This window comes from Myotis yumanensis, unplaced genomic scaffold (genome assembly GCF_028538775.1).
Source record: "Myotis yumanensis isolate MYYU_CA2020_CCGP unplaced genomic scaffold, mMyoYum1.0.hap1 SCAF_23, whole genome shotgun sequence".
Classification (NCBI taxonomy): Eukaryota; Metazoa; Chordata; class Mammalia; order Chiroptera; family Vespertilionidae; genus Myotis; species Myotis yumanensis.
Window position 1 is genome coordinate 4,265,554 of NW_027223774.1, and position 21,608 is coordinate 4,287,161.

General features: G+C 47.5%; 1 protein-coding gene across 8 annotated transcripts; it reads left to right on the plus strand.

Annotated features, from left to right (window-relative positions):
* Positions 1–1,601: 1,601 nt before the first annotated feature.
* LOC138999680 (T-cell-interacting, activating receptor on myeloid cells protein 1-like) lies at positions 1,602–19,349 on the plus strand. Of its 8 annotated transcripts, none has more exons than XM_070401872.1 (7): positions 1,602–1,656; positions 11,864–11,896; positions 12,018–12,323; positions 12,641–12,937; positions 17,945–18,083; positions 18,265–18,305; positions 18,441–19,349. In XM_070401872.1, exons 1-6 carry the CDS (start codon positions 1,623–1,625, stop codon positions 18,269–18,271), a joined length of 816 nt encoding a protein of 271 aa, XP_070257973.1. In that variant the 5' UTR covers positions 1,602–1,622; the 3' UTR covers positions 18,272–18,305; positions 18,441–19,349. The 8 variants fall into 8 exon arrangements, with proteins under 8 accessions (XP_070257973.1, XP_070257974.1, XP_070257975.1 ...); XM_070401873.1 differs by having other exon boundaries at positions 18,463–19,349; XM_070401874.1 differs by having other exon boundaries at positions 18,539–19,349.
* The last annotated feature ends 2,259 nt before the right edge of the window (positions 19,350–21,608 follow it).

Here is a 21,608-nt window from a genome sequence, read left to right on the forward strand (position 1 = left end):
TCCTCTCTGTAAAAAATCAATAAAATATATTAAAAAAAAAAAAAGTGATTCTCTGAGACGGAAGTTATTTGCTTCCCCTGCTCCCTTCACTGTGTTGGGCCCATCAGACCATGGAGGAGTCAGCTCCTCTCTCACCCTCATTACAGCTGAGTCCCACTTCTCCTGGCTGCTGCACTGTGTGTATGATGAGGTGTGTGTGTGTGGGGGGGGGGGGGGTTCTGCCCACTGCACTTCTCAGGGTGCTGGGGATGACTGGGACTTCTGGGCTGTGTACCTGTTGCTGAACTTCTTGCTGTGGGGCTCTCGGTAACCTCAGGCATCAGGAGAAGTTTTCTGTTTCTCCCACTCAATTACTAAAACGCATGCCTCGTGCTGAGAATAAACCCTCTGGCTGCTATCTGGTCAAGTTCCACAAAATAAACAGAAGTCTGGATTTACAGACAGGACGGGTGGGGTCCATCGGAGAGACAGCGGTTGCTCAGTCTACAAGCACCTCCTGCTCAGTCTCCACCTTGGCCTCACCTGGAACAGCTTTAGCGATGCTCCCACTCCCCAATGGGTGACTGTGCATGTTCATTTAGGTTGTGTTTTTCCTCTTCACACATATCCAATTTAAATGTGTCTATTTGGAAAAAATTCTAAATTCACAGGAAGTTCCAGAAATAGCACAGATTTCTTCACTCGGTTTCTCCCAATGGTTCCATGACTCACCCATTATAATAAAAAAGGAAGAAGCTGACATGAATACAATGTGTGTGCACAGTTCTATCATTTTTTTGTCATATGCCCACCAACACAGTCCACAGACTGATCTAGTCCATCACCATGAAGATGTCCCTCATGCTATCTCTTTACAATCACACCCACCTCTCTTCCTAACACCATTCTTCAACCCTGGCAACCAATGATGTCTTCTCTATCTCCAACATATCGTCATTTCCAGAATGTTCCATGTGACAATGCCTGGTGTCATTTTAAGAATGTGGTTTCAGCCCTATCTGGTTTGGCTCAGTGGATAGAGCATTAGCCTATGAACTGAAGGGTCCTGGGTTGGATTCAGCTCAAGGACACATACCCAGGATGCTGGCTTGATCCTCAGTAGAGGGCGTGCAGGGGCACCCAATCAATTATTCTCCCTTATTATTGATGTTTCTCTCTCTCCCCCACCCCTCCCTTCCTATCTGAAATCAACAAAAAATGTATTTTTAAAAAAGAACGTGATTTCATTTCAGTAGTTAAGGCATCAGTCTATACAGCAAAGGGTCACAGGTTTGATTCCCGGTCAAGGGCAGGTACCTGGCTTGCAGGTTTGATCCATGGCCTCGGTCAGAGCCTGTGCAGGAGGCAACCAATCAATGTGTCTCTCTCACACTGATGTTTCTCTCTCTTCTCTCTTCTCCTACCCTTTCCTTCCACTCTCTCTAAAAACCAAGGCAAAAATATTCTTCAGTGAGGATTAACAATAAAAAGTAATGAATGTGGTTGTGACATCAAACTTGTGGGGTCACGTGAAGGGAAGGAAGAAATGGGCTGGAACAAAGAAGCCACCACCCTCATCAAGCTGTCCTTCCTCCTGTGGTTGTAAAACTGAAACTGTCCTTGAATCCAGCGGCAGGCTCAGTATGGTGGCTGAATTCCTTTCTCTCCTCTTATTTGGTAAGTTTCTTAGCATTGATATATTGGGATTTAAGACAAGGGTGGATTGACTGAGAGATGTGACGAATACAACAGAGATAACACTGCCTTCTATTCATTGATTGCTTCGCACAGGTCAGGACCCATGCTGCAGGCTTTATGGCCACTTACGTATCAAGTGTTCCTCAGGATGGGAATATGTGTATTCCACAGTCATGATGGTGCTCTATGCCTGCACCACCTTCGTGTAATTAATAATTCATTGGCCCTGTGTCAATTTTTTTCTTCAAATCAAATGAATGTATTTATTTGAAATAATGTAGCAAGACTGTAACTAATAATGTAGTCACTTACCCTCCCCCCCCACCCAAAAAAGGTAACTATAAAAAATAATACAATGGAGAGGTGGAAAATGTTAAGAATTCTAGTCTTTGCTGTTCATTGTCAAGTTTGAGCCCATGGAGGAACACTCTCTTTTTCAGTCGGTGACAGAGGTGTGATTCCATACACTAAACTTTTCTCCTTGATTTGAACAAAGGGGCTTAGCCCTGGGGGTGTTTCTCAGTGGTTAGAGCATCGGCCTGAGCACCAGAGAGTTGCAGTTCGGTTCTCCATCAAAGGCAGGTACCTGGGTTGTGGGTTAGCTTCCCGCCCTCCAGTTGGGGTGCACGTGGGAGGCAACCAGTCGATGTGCCTCTCACATAGATGTTTCTCTGTCTCACTCTCTCCCTCCCTCCCACTGTCTCTGAAAAGCAATGGAAAAAATATCCTCACGTAAGGATTTACAACAAAAAAAGGGCTTAGTGTGATCTGAAAGGGAGCCAAGTGTGTGATGTCGTGACCAGGGCTATAGAATACTGTCACTGGCTCAGCTGACAGCATCCCACAGAGCGCCTGTGCTCCGCATTCCACACTGCGGGAAACACCTCTCAGATCCTTTCAAACAATCCTGTGTGATGGGAACTGTCCACAGTGGTAAGTGAGGACCCGGACACTGAGAGTGGGGTGTCCCACAGTGAGCAGAAAACTCAATATGCAAGTCCAGGCCTGTCTTCCTCCTAAGCTTTACGGTTTCTCTCGGTTTTCACAAAATGTAAAGGGAAACAGGTATGTGGTCTTCAGAACCGCAATGTCCTTGGGCCGAGTGAACAGATGCTGGGCTGGGGGATTCTAAGGGCACGACAGGAGCCTGGGTCACCCTGCTGAGTGAACAGCCAATCACAAAGATCGCACCGTGTGATTTCCATCCAGAAATCTATGGAGACAGAAGGTACATTAGTGGTTGTTTGGGGCAGGGTGGGGGAGGCAGGAGAAGAGGGGAGCGATGGCCTGAGGGCCTGGGATGTCATCGTGAGGCCCTGAACGTGTTTTAAAGTTGATGTGAAGTCTGCACACATCGGGGAATACAGGAAAGCCACCGAAACATGCACTGTCAATGGAGACTATATGGTGTGTGAATTGTGAATCAATAACGCTCTTTATGAACGTGCCCTGGTGTGGAGCTGGGGTGCATCTCAGGGTGTCTCTCTGTGACAGGAAACCCAGGTTTCCTCGCACAGGGACAGTGTGAGGTTCCTGGCTTGGGTGTGGTCACTGACCTAGGTCCTGATTCTGACATTTGTCTGATCACTAGACTCTAGGGGAGCCCTTAAGGCTTTCTTTATGTGAGAATCTCATCTGAAGAAAGTGCAGGGTTCCATCCTGAGGCCTTCTGGTTGTTTCCAGGAGGTGAGAGAACCCAGCTCATGTTTGGAGCCTCTCTCCTGCACACAGTGGCTGAGCTGCATTTGACATACAGGATGCGGAGTGGGCTGACACCCTTATCTGTACAGAGGAGAATTACTACATCTGCAGCGCTATCTTTATGATCAGAGGCCTTGTATGGATATTAAGTCTCTTTTTTTCCACGGGAATGAACCCTTTTTTCCTCCCATTTCCTCCCCTTGGCTCAGGTGCTATTTCTATTGGAAATTCCCCCTCCCCCCCACCAACTCCCCGTCATATACAAGTGAGAAAGTATGTCCCTCCCTTCTTTCGTCCCTCAGAGAACTATGTCCCTTTATCAGGTCTTCTGAGAAGGGTCTCCTCTTATCTCTGTGTGGGTGATGTGTAAAGTTGAGATGAGATGAGATGAGATGGTCTGTGGCTGGGCAAGTTTAAGAAAGGGTGGCTCAAAGTCTCTATCTCAACAGCCACGTTCCTCCAATCATTCTGGGCAAAGCCTCAGGCATCAGAGGACACCCCACTCACGACACCTCCAATGACAGGCTCCCCGTTCCCCATCACCAGTGTCTTTGAGAGTTTGCGAGGGGCTGGTGTTGAAGAGGTGGGACTTGAGGAGCATTTCAATGTTTTGGAATCTTGCTTGATACTCAGCCAGAGGATGTCACATCAAGAGGATTGGGTTCTGCACTTCAAATTGCTTCATGAGGCTTTATGATCGTATCTCCTATTGTCTCAGCTTAATTTACAGGTTAAGCTGGACACATGCCAGTCCTTTTCTCCACCCTGATCTCCCAACAGCTACAGACAACTTCAGGAGCCCTCACAGTCTTGGACTCACTGACACCAACTTGCTCCCATAGGATCTCAATCTCACATCCACAGTTGCTCAGTTTACCGTGTGCATTTACACAGGCTGCTGTTTGGCACTGGTCTTCCCCCACCTATGCAGCTGTGCTAACATCTGACGTGGTGCTATACTGCCCGCCCAGCACAGTCCGCTACCTGGGAGAGGTTCTGTTCTTCGGGCTCCACCCACTCTACAGAGCTGGGCAGGGGACAAAGGTCCAGGCTCCCAGGGCTTTGATGCTCCGGACACAGGCTCTCTCTCCAGATGCAGCGTCTGAGAGCGTTCAGGTGTCCACAGGTGTCTGCTCTCTCTGCACTTTTCCTTCATCCATTTTCTGTGGTCACCCTGACTGGACCTTTCCTTCCAGTGTTTGGCACAGGCACTACCTTGCCTTTTTCATACCATAGATTCAATTTTCTTGCTGTATCCATGTGCTTGTGGAGAAAGCCTGGTGCCTTCTCATTTCCCCTCCCCTGAAACACTAAACTGATGCTTCGTACGGAACAAAGAGAGGAAATTCTCTTTCTTAGCAATACATGCTGAACTAAACTTCTTGTTCAGTTAATATGTTCATTACAATGCTATGGCTGTATAGGCATATTTTCAGGTAAATTTAACACTCAGACAAAAGTGTACTACCTCCATTGCACTTAAGGAAGGATAGCTATGAATGGTCTGAGATGGACACAATCACTTTCACTTGGAAGTCGCTCTCTTTTTTTTATTATGAAATCTTTATTGTTCAGATTATTACATTTGTTCCTCTTTTTTCCCCCCATAACTCCCCTCCACCCCGTTCCCACCCCACCCTCCACCCTCACTCCCCACCCACTGTCCTCATCCATAGGTGCGCGATTTTTGTCCAGTCTCTTCCCGCATCCCCCACACCCCTTTCCCCCCCAAGAGTAGTCAGTCCATTCCCTTTCTATGTCCCTGATTCTATTATAATCACCAGTTCATTCTGTTCATCAGATTATTTATTCACTTGATTTTTAGATTCACTTGTTGATAGATGAGTATTTGTTGTTCATAATTTGTATCTTTACCTTTTTCTTCTTCTTCCTCTTCTTAAAGGATACCTTTCAGCATTTCATATAGTACTGGTTTCGTGGTGATGAACTCCTTTAGATTTTTCTTATCTGTGAAGCTCTTTATCTGACCTTCAGTTCTGAATGATAGCTTTGCTGGATAAAGTAATCTTGGTTGTAGGTTCTTGGTATTCATCACTTTGAATATTTCTTGCCACTCCCTTCTGGCCTGCAAAGTTTCTGTTGAGAAATCAGCTGACAGTCGTATGGGTATTCCCTTGTAGGTAACTGAGTTTCTTTCTCTTGCTGCTTTTAAGATTCTCTCTCTGTCTTTTGCTCTTGGCATTTTAATTATGATGTGTCTTGGTGTGGTCCTCTTTGGATTCCTTTTGCGTGGGGTTCTCTGTGCTTCCTGGACTTAAGTCTATTTCGTTCACCAGGTAGGGGAAGTTTTCTGTCATTATTTCTTCAAATAGGTTTTCAATATCTTGCTCTCTCTCTTCTTCTGGCATCCCTATAATTCGGATATTGGTACGCTTGAAGCTGTCCCAGAGGCTCCTTACACTATTTTAGTATTTTTGGATTCTTTTTTCATTTTGCTTTTCCGGTTGGGTGTTTTTTGCTTCTTCGTATTTCAAATCTTTGAATTGATTCTTGTGATCCTCTGGTCTGCTGTTGGGAGTCTGTATAATATTCTTTATTTCAGTCAGTGTATGCTTAATTTCTAGTTGGTTCTTTATCACAACATTGAGGGGTCTCACTAGATTTCTTGAGGGTCTCATTGAGTTTATCGGCAGTTTCTAGAAAATTCTTGAAAAACCTTAAAAGTGTGGTTTTAAACTCTATATCCAGTAGTTTGCTTTCCTCCATTTCTGTCATTTGTGTCCTGTTTCTTTGTCTCGGTATTTTTTATGCTTCGCTGTGTCGATAGAGTGGCTTTCTGTGCTAAGTGTCCTATAGGGCCCAGTGGCTCAGCCTCCCCAATTACCTGAGGTAGACACTCTTGGTGCACTCCCTTGTGGGCTTTGTGCACAGTCTTGTTGTAGTTAAGCCTTGATTGTAGTAGGTAACACTGGGAGGATTTGACCGCCAGGCCAATTGGTTGTGAGAATCAGCTGTACCTATGGTGGGAGAACTTCTGTGCTGAAGACACCCTTATGGGGCAACACTTGCTTCAGTGGGGCTTTGGTGCTCACTGAGTCTGCCCCCTGAGTGTGTCCCTTATGGATCTGAGTTGTAATTAGATGGTCCCACTCTGACCACTGGGTACACTGGCTCTTGGATCTAAGGAGGTGCAAATCTAGCCTCTGCCTGAGGCTACCCAGCAGAAGCCAGCTGTAAAGCAATGCAAGTTGCCCTGGGGCCTTGGGGCAGCTGCAGTTTGTTAAGTTATTTTCAGATTACAAAGGGTTGGGCCTTTCATATGCAAAAGTCTTCTTGCATGGCTTGGGCAGCATGGGGTCCCAGGGGATCAACAGGGCAGGGCGGAGTGAACAGTATGGCTGCTCTCAGAGGCCCTGGCACCTCTGAGAGAAAGCTGCCCTCAAGTTCCGACCGATGCCAGACAGTCCTGTTTCTCCCGTTTGAGTCTGGATCCCCAGAGACTCACCCGGAACTGGAGCTCAGAGCCTGAGACTCCCTCCCGATTGAAAAAGACAATCGTGTCCTCAGTCGCCAGCCCTCTCCGCATGCACCACCGCACCTTTGTATTTTACTTCCGCACTGCACTTCCTCTGAGTCTCAGTATGCTTTTCTCTTTCCTTCTAGTTGTAGAATTTCCACTCAGCCAGCCTTCCTGTGGTTCTGGATGATGTACGTTCCGTTTTTTAGTTGTATTTTTGAAGTGGCTGTGCGAGGCAGCAATCTCCTGTGTTTACCTGTGCTGCCATCTTGGTTTCTCCCCGTTTACATAGAATTTATTCTTAGCCTATGTTTTAAGTCAAACCATGCTAAAGTCACTCCAGATTTTAGGAAAACTCATCCAGTAATTTTTTAAAATATATTTTATTGATTTTTTTACAGAGAGGAAGGGAGAGGGGATAGAGAGTTAGAAACATCGATGAGAGAGAAACATCGATCAGCTGCCTCTTACACACCCCCTATTAGGGATGTGCCCACAACCAAGGTACATGCCCCTGGCCGGAATCGAACCTGGGACCCTTCAGTCCGCAGGCCAATGCTCTATCCACTGAGCCAAACTGGTTAGGGCAGTAATTTTTTTTTAATTTTCACCTGAGGATATGTTTGTAGAAAGGAAGGTAGGTGGGGGGAAGAGAGAGAGAAGGCGAGGGGGCGGGGGAGGGAGGGAGAGAGAGAGAGAGAGAGAGAGAGAGAGAGAGAGACATTAATGTGAGAGAGAAATACCAATCGGTTGCCTCCTGCATGTACTCTGATTGGGGATGAACCTGCAACCTTTTGGTGTATGGGAAAATGCCCCAACGAACTGAGACACCCGGCCAGGGCCAGTAACTTCTGGGAGGAGTGGCAACAATAAGAAAAAAACTTACATTTTGCCTGGCCGGTGTGGCTCCGCTGGTTGAGCCTTGTCCCATGCACCAAGAGGTCACAGGTTCTGTTCCAGGCTCATGCCCTGGTTGTGGGCTGGATCCCCAGTAGGGGGCATGCAAAGGCAGCCAATCGATGTTTCTCTCTCATCAATGTTTCTCTTCTTTTCCATTCCTCGCCCTTCCTCTCTCTCTAAAATCAATAGCCCAATATGTACTACTATTTGCAATACTTTAAACAATAAAATTAAATTAATAAAATAAAATAAAATCAATAGCCGTACCCGGTTTAGCTCAGTGGCTAGAGCTTCGGCCTGGGGACCGAAGGGTCCAGGGTTCAATTCGGGTCAAGGGCATCTACCTCAGTTGCAGGCTCCTCCCCAGCAAGGGCCCCTGCAGGAGGCAACCAATCAATGTGTTTCTCTCACATCCATGTTTCTCTCTGTCTTTCCCTCTCTCTTCCACTCTCTCTGAAAATCAATGGAAAAATATCTTCGGGTGAGGATTAAAAAAAAAGACAGAGATAGAATGAGAAGAGAACAACTTTCTCACACAGAGTCAATGTTAATCTTGTGTCTTTGTATGACTGCATGTTACATGTCTTAGAAAAATTCTGCAGAATAGTCACATCCCCATACTCTCTGTGAGGAATCTGAGACTGACACCAGATGTGACAAAGAAATGGAGAAGTTCAATTCAAATTCGGGTCTGCACAGTCCCAAAGGCAGCAAGTTCCCCCTGAGCCAGGCTGGGAACTTCAAAAGGTCAGGATTTGCACTGGACAGTGCGGCTCAGTTGGCTGGAGTGTTGTCCAAGGCACCAAAAGGTCTCCAGTTCAATTTCTGGTCGGGCCACATACCCAGGTTCCGGGTTTGGTCCCCGGTCGGGATGCATGCAGGAGGCAGCCAGCTGATGTTTCTCTCTCTCAAAGCAATAAACATATAAAAATGCCAAAAGAATAAGAATAAAAGGTGATAACTTGGGGTGGAAATATTTGGAGGGTGAGTGAAGGAAGCCATGGCTGGGAAAACCTAGGGCAGGGAAGTGACAGTGGATCCGATGAGCTCAGTAGCTGTTGGCAAGCCTTTCAGGTAGAGGCCGGAATGACAGAGGCTCTGGGCCACAAGGGCTCTGTCACAACTGCTCACCACCTGGTACAACGGCCATCCCTGAGATGAGGTCAGTGTTGGGAAGAGATGTGAAGAAAAGGGAACTGTTGGTGGAAATGTAAACTAGTGTGGCCGCTGTGGAAGTTCCTCCAAAGATTAAAAATAGGATTACCACATGACCCAGCAATTTTGCTTCTGGGGGTGTGTGTGTGTGTGTGTGTGTGTGTGTGTAATCTGAAGGACCTGAAAACACGACCTCACAGAGATATCTGCACCTGTATGTTTATTGCAGCATTATTTGCAATAGTGAAAACATAAAAAAAAAACCCTTAAGTGTCCATCAATAGATGAGTGGCTAAAGGAGTGAGATCTGTCCTCTGTCTTTCTGTCTATCCATGTATCTGCAATGTAGCTAGATAATGTAATACTGTTCAGCCATGAGAAAGAAGGAAATTCTGCCATTTGCAACCATGTGGATGGACCTTGGTGGTATTATGCTAAGTGAGACAAGTCAGACTGAGAGAACAAATACTGCATGTTCTCATTCATATGTGGAATCTAAAAATGCCGAACTCATTGAAACAGAGAGAGGAATGGTGGTTACCAGGGGCTGGGTGTGTGTGGGAGAAATGGAAGATGTTGGTCAAAGGGTACAAACTTCCAGCTGTAAGATGAGTAAGTTCTGGGGTCTGTTATACCAGCATGGCGACTAGAGTGAACGACACTGTATTGTGTATTTGCAAGTTGCCAGGATGTGGCCCAGTGTCCCCTGCAGAGAATCACTGTCCTAAGCTAATCAAACGAGACCACCCACCTTGGTGTCTAAAGGCACACCTCCTGGGGCCAGTTCGGTTTAGAGCTGTAAGTGCGGCCACCAGATGGGAGGGTGGGGGACACAAGCGTCACTCCTCCGAGTCATATGGGTTTTGGATTGCTGAGATTTGCTCTGGAGCACCAGGGAGGTTACCCATGGCTGATGGTAGAGCCAGAGACGCACGTGGCCATTCTGAGAGCGGGAAGAAATACACGAGGGCAAAGGACCAAGTTTTCAGCAGCCGATGCCCTTGCCATAGGCTTGGGGTCTTCCCACCTCTTGCTCCCTCTCAGTTGCTGTGGGTGGGTATGGTGTTGTGCTGAGAGGGGTTTGGGGAGATCACTGCTATTTCTAAGTCATCAAAAATCTTTGCAAATGACCCTCCCTCCCTTCTCTAAGGCTTCAACTCAGTCAGTCAACACGAAATTGTCAAACCTTTGCAGAAACCTAGGCACTGTCCCAGGCACCGAGGATATATTCTCTGCCCTCGAGGGGCACAAGTTCTAGTGACTCCAGATATGAACTTTCCCCAGGGCATGAGGAATAACCAATTGGAGGATGAACGAGGGTGAGCATGCAGGAGGCAACCAATTGTTGTGTTTCTCATTAAAACCGAGGTGTCTTTTCCAAATGGCTTTTGTCACCAGTGATGTCTCTCACGGTCTAGAATAGAAAGCACCAGGGGAGGGGAGGGGGCCTTTGCCCTCTACAATGTGACACATCAGAGGTCACCTCAGCGACCACTTGGGGTGATAGAGACATTCAGAAGTGATCATGTCCTTTGTCTTCTCCTCCACCATGAAATCTAGAGACAACATGGCAGAATATGGTAGAAGAATAAGGTGGGTAAAGGATGGATGATGGACCAGAGGGAAGTGGGGGTGAGGGGAGGTAGGAGAGGGTAAAGGATAAATGGTGGTGGAAGAAGACTTGACTTGGGGTGGTGAACACACAATATAACATACAAATGATATATTGTAGAATTGTACCCCTGAAACCTATATAATTTTATTAACCAACTAGAGGCCCGATACATGAAATTCGTGCAAGGGACTCAGCCCTCGCAGCCTGGCTGCCTCTCGGCCCTGCGGCCCCACCCACTAGTCATTCAGGAAGGTCATTCTGCCACCTGGTCTAATTAGCATATTAGCTCTTTATTATATAGGATGTGACCCCAATAAATTCAATAAAAAAGGATGAATGATGTGGAGAAGTGGGTCAGTTCTGGAGGAAAATGGAAAGGCCATCCAACATCATGGGGGCATTGTTGAGAGGAGAGGAACCTGGGATGGAAAAATGGGACAAGTGAAAAAGGTAGAGACACTGTGTAGCAGGCTCCCTGATTCCCCGAACCTGTGACTATGTCTCCTTCTGTGGCAAAGGGATTAAAGTGGCAGATGGACCCAAAGTTGCTAAGCAGCTGACCTGAGAGAGAGGATCCTGAATTACCTCATTGGCCCCAATGCAATCACAATGTTCCTTAAAGTAGTAAAGAGGAGAAGAGGAAGTCGGACTCATCCAACCATTGCTGGGTGCAAAGATGGGGGAAGAGACGCCCTAGCCAGTTTGGTTCAGTGGATAGAGTGTTGGCCTGTGGATTGAAGGGTCCTGCGTTTGATTCTGGTCAAGGGCATGTACCTCGGTTGCAGGCTCCTCCCCGGCCCGGGGCCTGGTCAGGGCACATGCAGGAGGCAACCAACTGATGTGCTTCTCTCACATCGGTATTTCCCTCTCTCTAAAATCAATGGAAAATATCCTCAGTGAAGATTAAAAGGAAAATAAAAAAAAGATGGGGGAAGAGGCCACAAGCCAACGCAAGCACTTCTAGAAACTAAGGAAGGCAGGGGATGGGTTCTCCCCTCGAGCCTCCAGAGGAACGCAATCCTGCCAACATCTTGATTTTGGCCAGTGAGACCCGATGCTGGATTTCTCACACTGACCGAATGGCAGGATGGTACACTGTGTTGTGATAAGCCAGGAACTGTGGTAATTTGTTAGAGCAGCCCTGGGCCACTAACAGAAGCCGAGAATAGACTGTGATGCCAGTTGGGTTGTCGGGGAGGGAGTTGGGCCTGATGGGGAATAGGATGATGAGGGGTCCATTTGCAGCAAAAGCCCTGGGTGGTCCCTTGGGGACCAGGTCAGGGTGATGACGTGGGCTCCAGGCAGGAGCTTCTGTCTCATGGATGATTCCTTTGCAGGGCTGTGTGCTGGCCAAGACCTAAGAAGAGACGGTGAGTGTTTCTAAAGGAAAGCGTTCCTTCTCCTTCACTCCAAATCCCCCTCACCCCTTCTCTTTCTTTAGAACAGCAGGTGAGTAAATCTAATCCAGACCTGGACTCTGCTTCCTTCCAGGGTCACTTCCCAGGCCCTCCATCCATGCCCGGCCCAGCTGGGTGGTTCCTGCCAATAGTGATGTGACACTGCGATGCTCCATTCCTATCCGTGAGGTCATTTTCAGGGACATAAAGTTTGCTCTCAGAAAGAACAACGTTTCTTTGGAGTCCTCGCCATCTCCTGATTCCCCAGAGGGCCTGGCAGAGTTTCATCTCAGTGACGTAAAACTTGGTGACGCTGGAGAGTACACCTGTGAATGTTACAGGACAATGAGCCCCACCAGAAGGTCACCGCCCAGTGATGTCCTTCTACTACTGGTGACAGGTGAGAACGGGTGCTCAGAATGACACACCATCTCCCTAGGACAGGGATGAGGGGGGACCCAGAGAATGAGAGAGGAACAGGGGTCTCACCTCCAGTGTAGATGGGAGGTGAGATGGAGAAGGACAGGAACAGAGCTGGGGACCCTGCCCTCATCCAGGGCTTGTAGGAGGGACATCTCCTTCCTGGAGTCAGAGCAGAAAGAGGGTGAGGTCAGGTGTCTGTCACTTCCCACACTCCCTGGGAACCTGCCAGGACAACAAGCCTGAGTGGGGAACCGAGGCTTCTGCCCATGACTTCTGAGCTTCCTTTTCTTACAGGATTTTTACGTAAACCTTCCCTCCACGCCCATCAAAAAGGTGAGGTGACTGAAGGAGAAAATGTGACTCTGCAGTGCCAGCAGTCCTGGCTTCTGACTGAATCTTACATGTTTGCTCTACTGAAGAAAGGAACCTCAACACCCATACAGCTCCGGAGTGCAGTAGGAATGGAGACAGACTTCTCCCTGCCAAGTGTGACAGGCAGTGACACTGGGGCCTACAGCTGCGTGTACTACCAACCAAGGGCTCCTTTCTGGGCCTCAAGTCCCAGTGAGGAGCTCACCATCTCGGTGACAGGTAAGGTTTCTGCAAGATTTTGAGAGTTTGGATTTCTAGTTGGGCCACATGCCTGGGTTGGTGCTCAATCAAGAGTGGGGAATGAGGGAAGTGGCCGAGCAGTGATTCTCTCTCATCACTGATGTCTCTCTCTCCCTCTCCATTACTCTCTCTGAAATCAATAAAGAAAATTTTTTTAAGGAATCAACTAATGAATGCATAAATAAGTAGAGAGATATATTTTTCTTAGATGTATTTTTCTCTCTCCCTTGCTAAAAAAACAACCAATAAATAAAATTTAAATATATAAGTACATTCAGAATGTTGTGCAACCATCATCACCCAAACGTTCTCATTGTACCAAACATCAACTCAATACCCATAGCCCATTTTCTCTTCCCCCGAAACCTCTGGTAACCTCTGTTCTACTTCCTGTCTCTATGAATTTGCCTCTCCTAGGTACTTTGCATAAGTGTAATCATACAATATTTGTCTTTTTGAATCTGGTTAATTTTATGTGCAGAATGTTTTTTTCCCAAATATGGTTTTATTAATTTTAGAGAAAGGGAGAGGGAGAGAGAAATATCAATGTGAGAGAGAAAAAATGATCCGCTGCCTCCTGCATGCCCCCTACTGGAGACAGAGCCTGAAACCTGGGCATGTGCCCTGACTGGAAATCGTACCAATGAACTTTCGGTGCATGGGGCAGTGCTCAACCAACTGAGCCACACTGGCCAGGGCCATATGCATAATGTTTTCAAGGTCCATCTATGTTATAGCATGTGTCACACTTTCATTCCTTTTTATGGCTGAAGAGTATTCTGTGGACTGTGCATTTTATTTATCCATTTATTCTTTGAGGGACACTTGAGTCTTTTCACCTTGTGTCTATTTATGAATTTTCCTCAAAAAACATGAAATATATTTATCTTCTTAATCCTCACCCAAGGATATTTTTTCCATTGATTTTTAGAGGGAGAGGAAGGGAGGGAGGGGAGGAAGGGAGGGAGAAACATCGATTGGTTGCCTTCCACACATGCCCTGGCCAGGACCAGGGAATGAAACTGCAACCCAGGTATGTGCCCTTGACTGGAAATTGAACCAATGACCCCTCAGTGCACAGGCCGATGCGCTAACTACTTAGGCATACCAGCCACGGCTAAAATATAATATTTTTTATTGTCCCATGCAATTTTAGCACGAAGGCCTGGCAACTTCCCCCTTTTCGCTACTAAGACAAAAACTGTTTGGCCCCCACAGCGTAAAAAGAAGAAATCTCTTAGAAACACAGGCCTAACCAACATCCGTTGACTTAAATCAATCTTTCTTATAACAATGTTCATAAACAGGCTTGATGTTAATTTTAAAGGTATTTTAGCATCAGAAAAAACTGTGCCGACCACACTGAGCAGGAAGGCTGTGGCTGGTGAGAGATATCCATAATCACTTTCATTAGGAAGTTTCTTTCTAAGCCAACTGTGAATATCAGTGTCAATGTTCTAGTCTTAATAAACGTTTTTCTGGGTTCAGTTAAAACAGTGGTTCTCCATCGCAGCTCAGTATCTGCATCATCTGGGGGATTCTGAAAGTTTGGTGCCTGAGTCTTACTCCAAGCAATTCTGATTCAAATGTTTTTTGCGGTCTGGTCTGCCTGCTGCGATTTTCCTTTCTTCTTTTAAAGTTGAATTTAATGGGGTTGACATTGGTTAACAAAATTATACAGGTTTCAGGGATACAATTCTCTAATAATCTGTACTGTATTGTGTGTTTATCACCACAAGTCAAGTCTCATTCCATCACCATTTATCCTTCCTTTTCCTTCTCCTACTTCCCCCTACCCTCTCCCCTCTGGTAATCGCCATACAATTGTCTAAGAGATGTGTCTTTTTTCCTTAATCCTTTTACATTTTTTACTGCCACCTCTTCCTCCCCCTCCCTTCTGACAGTTGTCAGTCTGTTCTCTGTATCTATGAGTCTGTTTCTATTTTGTTCATTAGTTCCTTTTGTTCACTAGATTCCACATAGAAGTGAAATCATATGGTATCTGTCTTTCCCTGACTGGCTTATTTCACATAACATAATACTCTCCAGGTCCATCTTTGCTGTCACAAAAGATAAGATTTCCTTCTCGTGTTTTTTTTTCTTTCAAAGCAGAGCAGTTTTCCATTGTGTATGTACAACAGCTTTTTTTTTTTAAAAGAGCTACTTATTTACTTATTAATACATTTTTATTGATTTCAGAGAGGAAGGGAGAGGGAGACAGAAACATCAATGATGAGAATCATTGATTGGCTGCCTCTTGCATGCCCCCTAGTGGGGATGGAGCCTGCAACCTGGGCACATGCCCTTGACTATAATAGAACCGGGAACCCTTCAGTCTGCAGGCCAACCCTCTATCCACTGAGCCAAACTGACTAGGGCAAGTACCACAACTTTTTAATCTCTCATCTACTGATGGGCACATGGGCTGCTTTCAAATTTTGGCTATGCTATATAATAAAAGGGTAATATGCAAATAGTCCTCTTAACTATGAGTTTGACTGGAGTTCAACCAGGGGGCAGAGCCGGCCTACCAAGTGCCCAGGGCCCCTCCCTCCAACCCCTATTGGGGTTGGGCCCAGCTAGCTAATCTCCTGCCTTCTTCACACCACTCCCCACCCGTTGGCCCGGCTGGATGGCCCCCCGAAATAGGGGCGGGCCGGATGGCCACACCCGTGCACGAATTGGTGTACTGGGCCTCTAGTTGTAAATAATGCTGGAATGAACATAGGGGTGCATATATTTCTTTGAATAACTGTTTCAAGTTTCTTCGGATATATTCCCAGAAGTGGAATAGCTGGGTTATAAGGCAGTTTCACTTTTAATTTTTTTTTTTTTTTAAAGGCTTGAGGAAGGGAGAGGGATAGAGAGTTAGAAACATGGATGAAAGAGAAACATTGATCAGCTGCCTCCTGCACATCTCCTACTGGGGATGTGCCCGCAACCCAGGCAGATGCCCTTGACCGGAATCGAACCCGGGACCCTTCAGTCCACAGGCCAACGCTCTATCCACTGAGCCAAACCGGTTTTGGCCACTTTTAATTTTTTGAGGAAACTCCATACTGCTTTCCACAGTGGCTGTACCCATCTCTCTCCACTGTAATTTTTAAGAGCCCCCCCCGCCCCCCGCGCCCGGGGAGCCCAGTGTGCAGCCAAAATGAAGAACAGCTGGGCTACAGTGTCTTACAAATGCAGCTGTGTGCCGCAGGGGAGGGATGCAAGCTCTCCCCTTCCTGGAGTACCCACTGGGATTCTTTGAGGCTTGTTTTAGGGTACCAAGCAGCAACCTTCGTCGTGTTTGGAGAATCAAGAGATGAAAAGAGATAATGGAAAAGACTGGATCAGAAACTTTTCAGATGTAAGGCTGAGACTGACTTAACTAGCCCTCTTCAACGGTAGGGCTCACTCCATCTTTGAGCCAACCCTTACTCACCAGATAGAACAGGGGTGGGGACCCTTTTTCTGCCAAGGGCCATTTGGATATTTATAACATCATTCATGGGCCATACACAATTATCCACTTAAACATTAGCCTGCTATTGGTCAAACATTTAATTAACTCACCTTTAATGCCTCGGCGGGGCCAGACCTAATGATTTCGTGGCCCTCATACGGCCCACAGGTAGGACATTCTCTCCCTTGAGATAGATATTGGTGATGATTGTGAGGCTTAGAGGCGGACTTATGGTGAGCCTGCATCTCTTTTTGAAAATATATTTTTTCCTGATTTCGGAGAGAAAGGTAGAGGGAGAGAGAGAGAAACATCAATGATGAGAGAGAATCATTGATTGGCTGTCTCTTGCACACCCCCGATGAGGATTGAGCCCATGACCTAGGATCCAACTGTGACCTCCTGGTTCATAGGTTGACACTCAACCACTGAGCCACATTGGGCAGGTGAGCTGGCATTTTTTCACATTCTTGTAATATCTCTACACCATGTACTTAAATTGGAGGATCTCATCAGTTAGTCAATGTACATTTGTGTAGGCCCTACTAGGGGCCCGGACCTGCGGAAAAATGGGAATGGTGTGGTCAACAGCATGGAGGTCCTGCCTTCCAGCTGCTCACACACAGTGACATCTTGTGTCCCCCGTGGTATGAAGTCCATAGTCTCCCATGAACTCTCTTAAAAACCGCAAGCAAATGGCTATGATTTAATTCATGTCACCCAAGGCCCCTGGTAGACTTTACCACGGGGGGTTCTTCTATCTCAGATGAAACTGTTGGAAGACTCAAACCTACTTGGGGCTTCAGGTAATATCAACAGTGAAGACAGGGTTACACCCAGTCACCAAGCTTCCCTGATCTTTCTCATGATTACTGCCTCCCACACAAGACTGAGTGATCTAGAAAACATAACACAGACCCTAATAGAAATGGTAAGATGAAAAGTCGTTCAGGACAGAAGATGAGAACAGGTGGGTCTGTGGAATTTTGTGGAACCAGGAAAGATCTTGGAGCCCTGGGAGGTGAGGGCAGCTTGGAGAACCTCTGGGAGGTCGGATGCAGACTTCTCTTCAGGAAGGAGGACCAATGACAAGATTGAGCCACTCCTGACTGCAGCTAAACACATGACGTCATGATGCTTAGCTACTAAGTTCACTGAGCTCGCTGCTGGTGTAAGTTTTATGCTGTGAGGACTGGTGCTGATGCAGCTGCTGAATTTCAGTGCTGACAGGCAACTCTGATTCTGTGTTGCTTGCACACAAATTCCTAACAAAAGGAGGGAGGAGGGGAAAAGGAAATGCACGGAGGTGGAAATGAGATGAAAGCAAATAAATGAGAAAGGTAAGGCAGAGAAAATATAAAAAAGATGAAGCACTACTCCAGCTCCCCTAACACTCCCCATTTGGTTCCCAGTGATTAGAACTATAATGCAGTACAGCTGAGCACTGCCCAGGACACACATGTGGGCACGTGAAGGTCACCTCCGCTAGAACCATTGAGAAGCAGGGACATCAGTGGGGATCCTCTTCTCCCTTTCAGATGCCCCTGGTGCCACATCAACAGATTACACCACGGGTAACCTCATCCGACTGGGACTGTCTGCCCTAATTACGGTTCTTATGGTGGCTTTCCTGGTGGAAGCCTGGTGGAGCCAGAGGAGGTCTCCAAGTGGGTCCAGGTAAAAGACTGAGCACCTCTCTCTGTCATGGGCTGTGGGAGTGATATGAGGGTCCCCTCCAAACCCACCCATTGAGATTTATGTTTCGCATTATGGCGCAGATGGAATTTTCCTCATCCGGTGTGGCCGTTCTGTTCATTGTAAGGACATTTAGTATCTCTTTTCCTTTCCTTTCAAACAGCAATTAAAGTGCCAATCTTTGTGGAAGAAGCAGAGCAGCAGGTACTATCCACAATTCCTACTGAAACCTCCCTGTATGGAGAAGCTGGGGAGAAGGGTGGTTCTTCCTGGCTGAGAACCTGTTTTGGAGGCTGTGAGAATCCATATTCTTCCTTCTGGTTCCTCCCTGGGTCCCAGGCCCCACCTCCTCTACCCACAGGTCCCCCAGCTGCCCCGGAGCTGGGAGGGGGAGATGATGAGTACCTGATCCAGCAGGACCTGCTGATTCTTAACAGCTGTGAAACCTACATTCCCAGCCAGCCCAGGACAAGACGCTGACTTCCTTCTTCCTGTGCGCTTCACCGGGGCCCGATGGCAGGACTGAGCGGACTCACCTAACACATTTTGGAGGACTTGACAAATACCTAAAACTTCAGCATGTGACCAGGTAGCAAGTAGTTTCATGTGTAGTAACTGTTCTTCCTTGAAAACTGGGGGAAAGATGGGTTCCTATATAGCAAGGGTCCTCAAACTTTTTAAACAGGGGGCCAGTTCACTGTCCCTCAGACCGTTGGAGGGCTGGGCTATAGTTTAAAAAAAAACTATGAAAAAAAAAAAACGATGAAAAAATTCCTATGCACACTGCACATATCTTATTTTGAAGTAAAAAAACAAAACAGGAACAAATACAATATTTGTATTTGCATGTGGCCCGCCGGCCGTAGTTTGAGGACCCCTGCTATATAGTATTTATTAATGCTTCCCTTCCACTCTATCTTCTGCTCTGACCAGCAGTTGGTCAAATGTTGAAACTACTGTATTTATCATGTCTTTTAAATTTTATTTCATATATTCTCATAATTTTACCTAATTTGGGAGAAATCCAGTCTATATTATAGTATCAATTTACTCTTGAGTTGTCCCAGTATTCCCGGTGCAGATGTAAAATGTCATCGAGTATATTTTCATTTTCAGGATCTGTTGTTTCTTGTTTGATATCTTGTTCTTTTTCATAAATGCTCCCTCTTATTTCAGAACTATTATCGCCTCTCTCATGACTCCGGAGACAGGCTATGAAAATCACATTCTGATGATAATAAAAGTGATTCTCTGAGACGGAAGTTATTTGCTTCCCCTGCTCCCTTCACTGTGTTGGGCCCATCAGACCATGGAGGAGTCAGCTCCTCTCTCACCCTCATTACAGCTGAGTCCCTCTTCTCCTGGCTGCTGCACTGTGTGTATGATGAGGTGTGTGTGTGGGGGGGGGGGGGAGGGGGCAGTTCTGCCCACGGCACTTCTCAGGGTGCTGGGGATGGCTGGGACTCCTGGGCTGTGTACCTGTTGCTGAACTTCTCACTGTGGGGCTCTCGGTAACCTCAGGCATCAGGAGAAGTTTTCTGTTTCTCCCACTCAATTACTAAACCTCATGCCTCGTGCTGAGAATAAACCCTCTGGCTGCTATCTGGTCAAGTGCTGTAAAATAAACAGAAGTCGATTTACAGACAAGACGGGTGGGGTCCATGGGAGAGACAGGGGTTGCTCAGTCTACAAGCACCTCCTGCTCAGTCTCCCCCTTGGCCTCACCTGGAACAGCTTTAGCGATGCTCCCACTCCCCAGTGGGTGACTGTGCGTGTTTATTTAGGTTGTGTTTTTCCTCTTCACACATATCCAATTTAAATGTGTCTATTTGGAAATAATTCTAAATTCACAGGAAGTTACAAAAATAGCACAGATTTCTTCACTTGGTTTCCTCCAATGGTTCCATTACTCATCTACACCAATAAAAGAGAAACATGGTAATTAGCGTACGACCGCTACCCTTCCCATTGGCTAATCAGCATATCCTTATGCAAATTAACTGTCAGCCAAGATAGCGGCCAGCAGCCAGGCAGCTGGAAGCGATCATGAGGCTTGTTTGCTCCAGTGACTGCAGACTCCAACGTTCCCCGCCTGACTTGCCGGCCTCTGAGCTGCAACTCTAAGAAACTTTGTAACAAATATAGAAGCTAAACAAAATCCCAGAAACCAGCTTTCAGCCAGCCGGGATCTCAGAGTTGGAGTTATACATTGTTTCGATTATAGAACGCAATCAGCAGTGGAAGCCTCAGAGCTAGAGCCAGAGCTAAAGCTGGACCAGAATAAAAAAAAGAAAAATAGAAAAAAAGGAGTGGTTGGGAGCTTCAGTCAACAACCGCCAGCCTGAAAGCAGCCCTCAGCCCCTCACCCAGACTGGCCAGGCACCCCAGTGGGGACCCCCACCCTGAAGGGTGTGTGACCAGCTGCAAACAGCCATCATCTCCTCATCCAGGCTGGCCAGGCACCCCAGTGGGGACCCCCACCCTGATCCAGGACACCCTTCAGGGCAAACCAGCCGGCCCCCAGGCCTCTATCCTATATAGTAAAAGGGTAATATGCCTCCCAGCACCGGATCAGCGGAGCTGAGAGGCCTCCTGGCACCGGATCAGCATGACAGGGGGCAGCGCCCAAACCCCCTGATCGCCCTGCAGCTCTGTGTGTGACAGGGTGCGGCGCCCCAACCCCCCCCCCCCACAGGCCCTGCTCTGTGTGTGACAGGGTAGAGCCATAACCTCCCCATCAACCCTGCCCTGAGTGTGACAGTGGCGGCGCCCCAACCCCCTGATCGGCCCTGCTCTGTGGGTGATAGAGGGCGGCGCCCCAACCCCCTGATCTGCCCTGCTCTGTGTGTGACAGGGGGCGGTGCCCCAACTCCCCTATCAGCCCTACTCTGTGCGTGACAGGGGGAGCTCCCCAACCCCCTGATGGGCCCTGCTCTGTGCGTGACAGGGGGGAGCTCAACCCCCTGATCGGCCCTGCTCTGTGCATGATAGGGGGCAGCACCCCAACCCTGACTGGCCCTGCTCTGTGCGTGACAGGGAGTGGCGCCGCAACCTCCCCATCGACCCTGCCTTGAGTGTGACAGGGGGCGGTGCCCCAACCCGCCAATCGGCCCTACCCTGAGCGTGACTGAGGGTGGCAACTCAACCTCCCAATCCGCCCTGCTCTGTGCATGACAGGTGGCGGCGCCCCAACTCCCCAATCAGCCCTGCTCTGAGCCCGACCAGGGGCTGCACCTAGGGATTGGGCGTGCCCTCTGCCACCCGGGAGCAGGCCTAAGCCAGCAGGTCGTTATCTCCCGAGGGGTCCCAGACTGCGAGAGGGCACAGGCCGGGCTGAGGGACCCCCCCCTCCCCCGCCCCCGAGTGCACAAATTTTTGTCCACTGGGCCTCTAGTCCATTATAATAAAAAAGGAAGAAGCTGACATGAATACAATGTGTGTGCATAGTTCTCTCTCTTTTTATCATATGTTCAGATTCATGTGTCCACCAACACAGTCCACAGACTG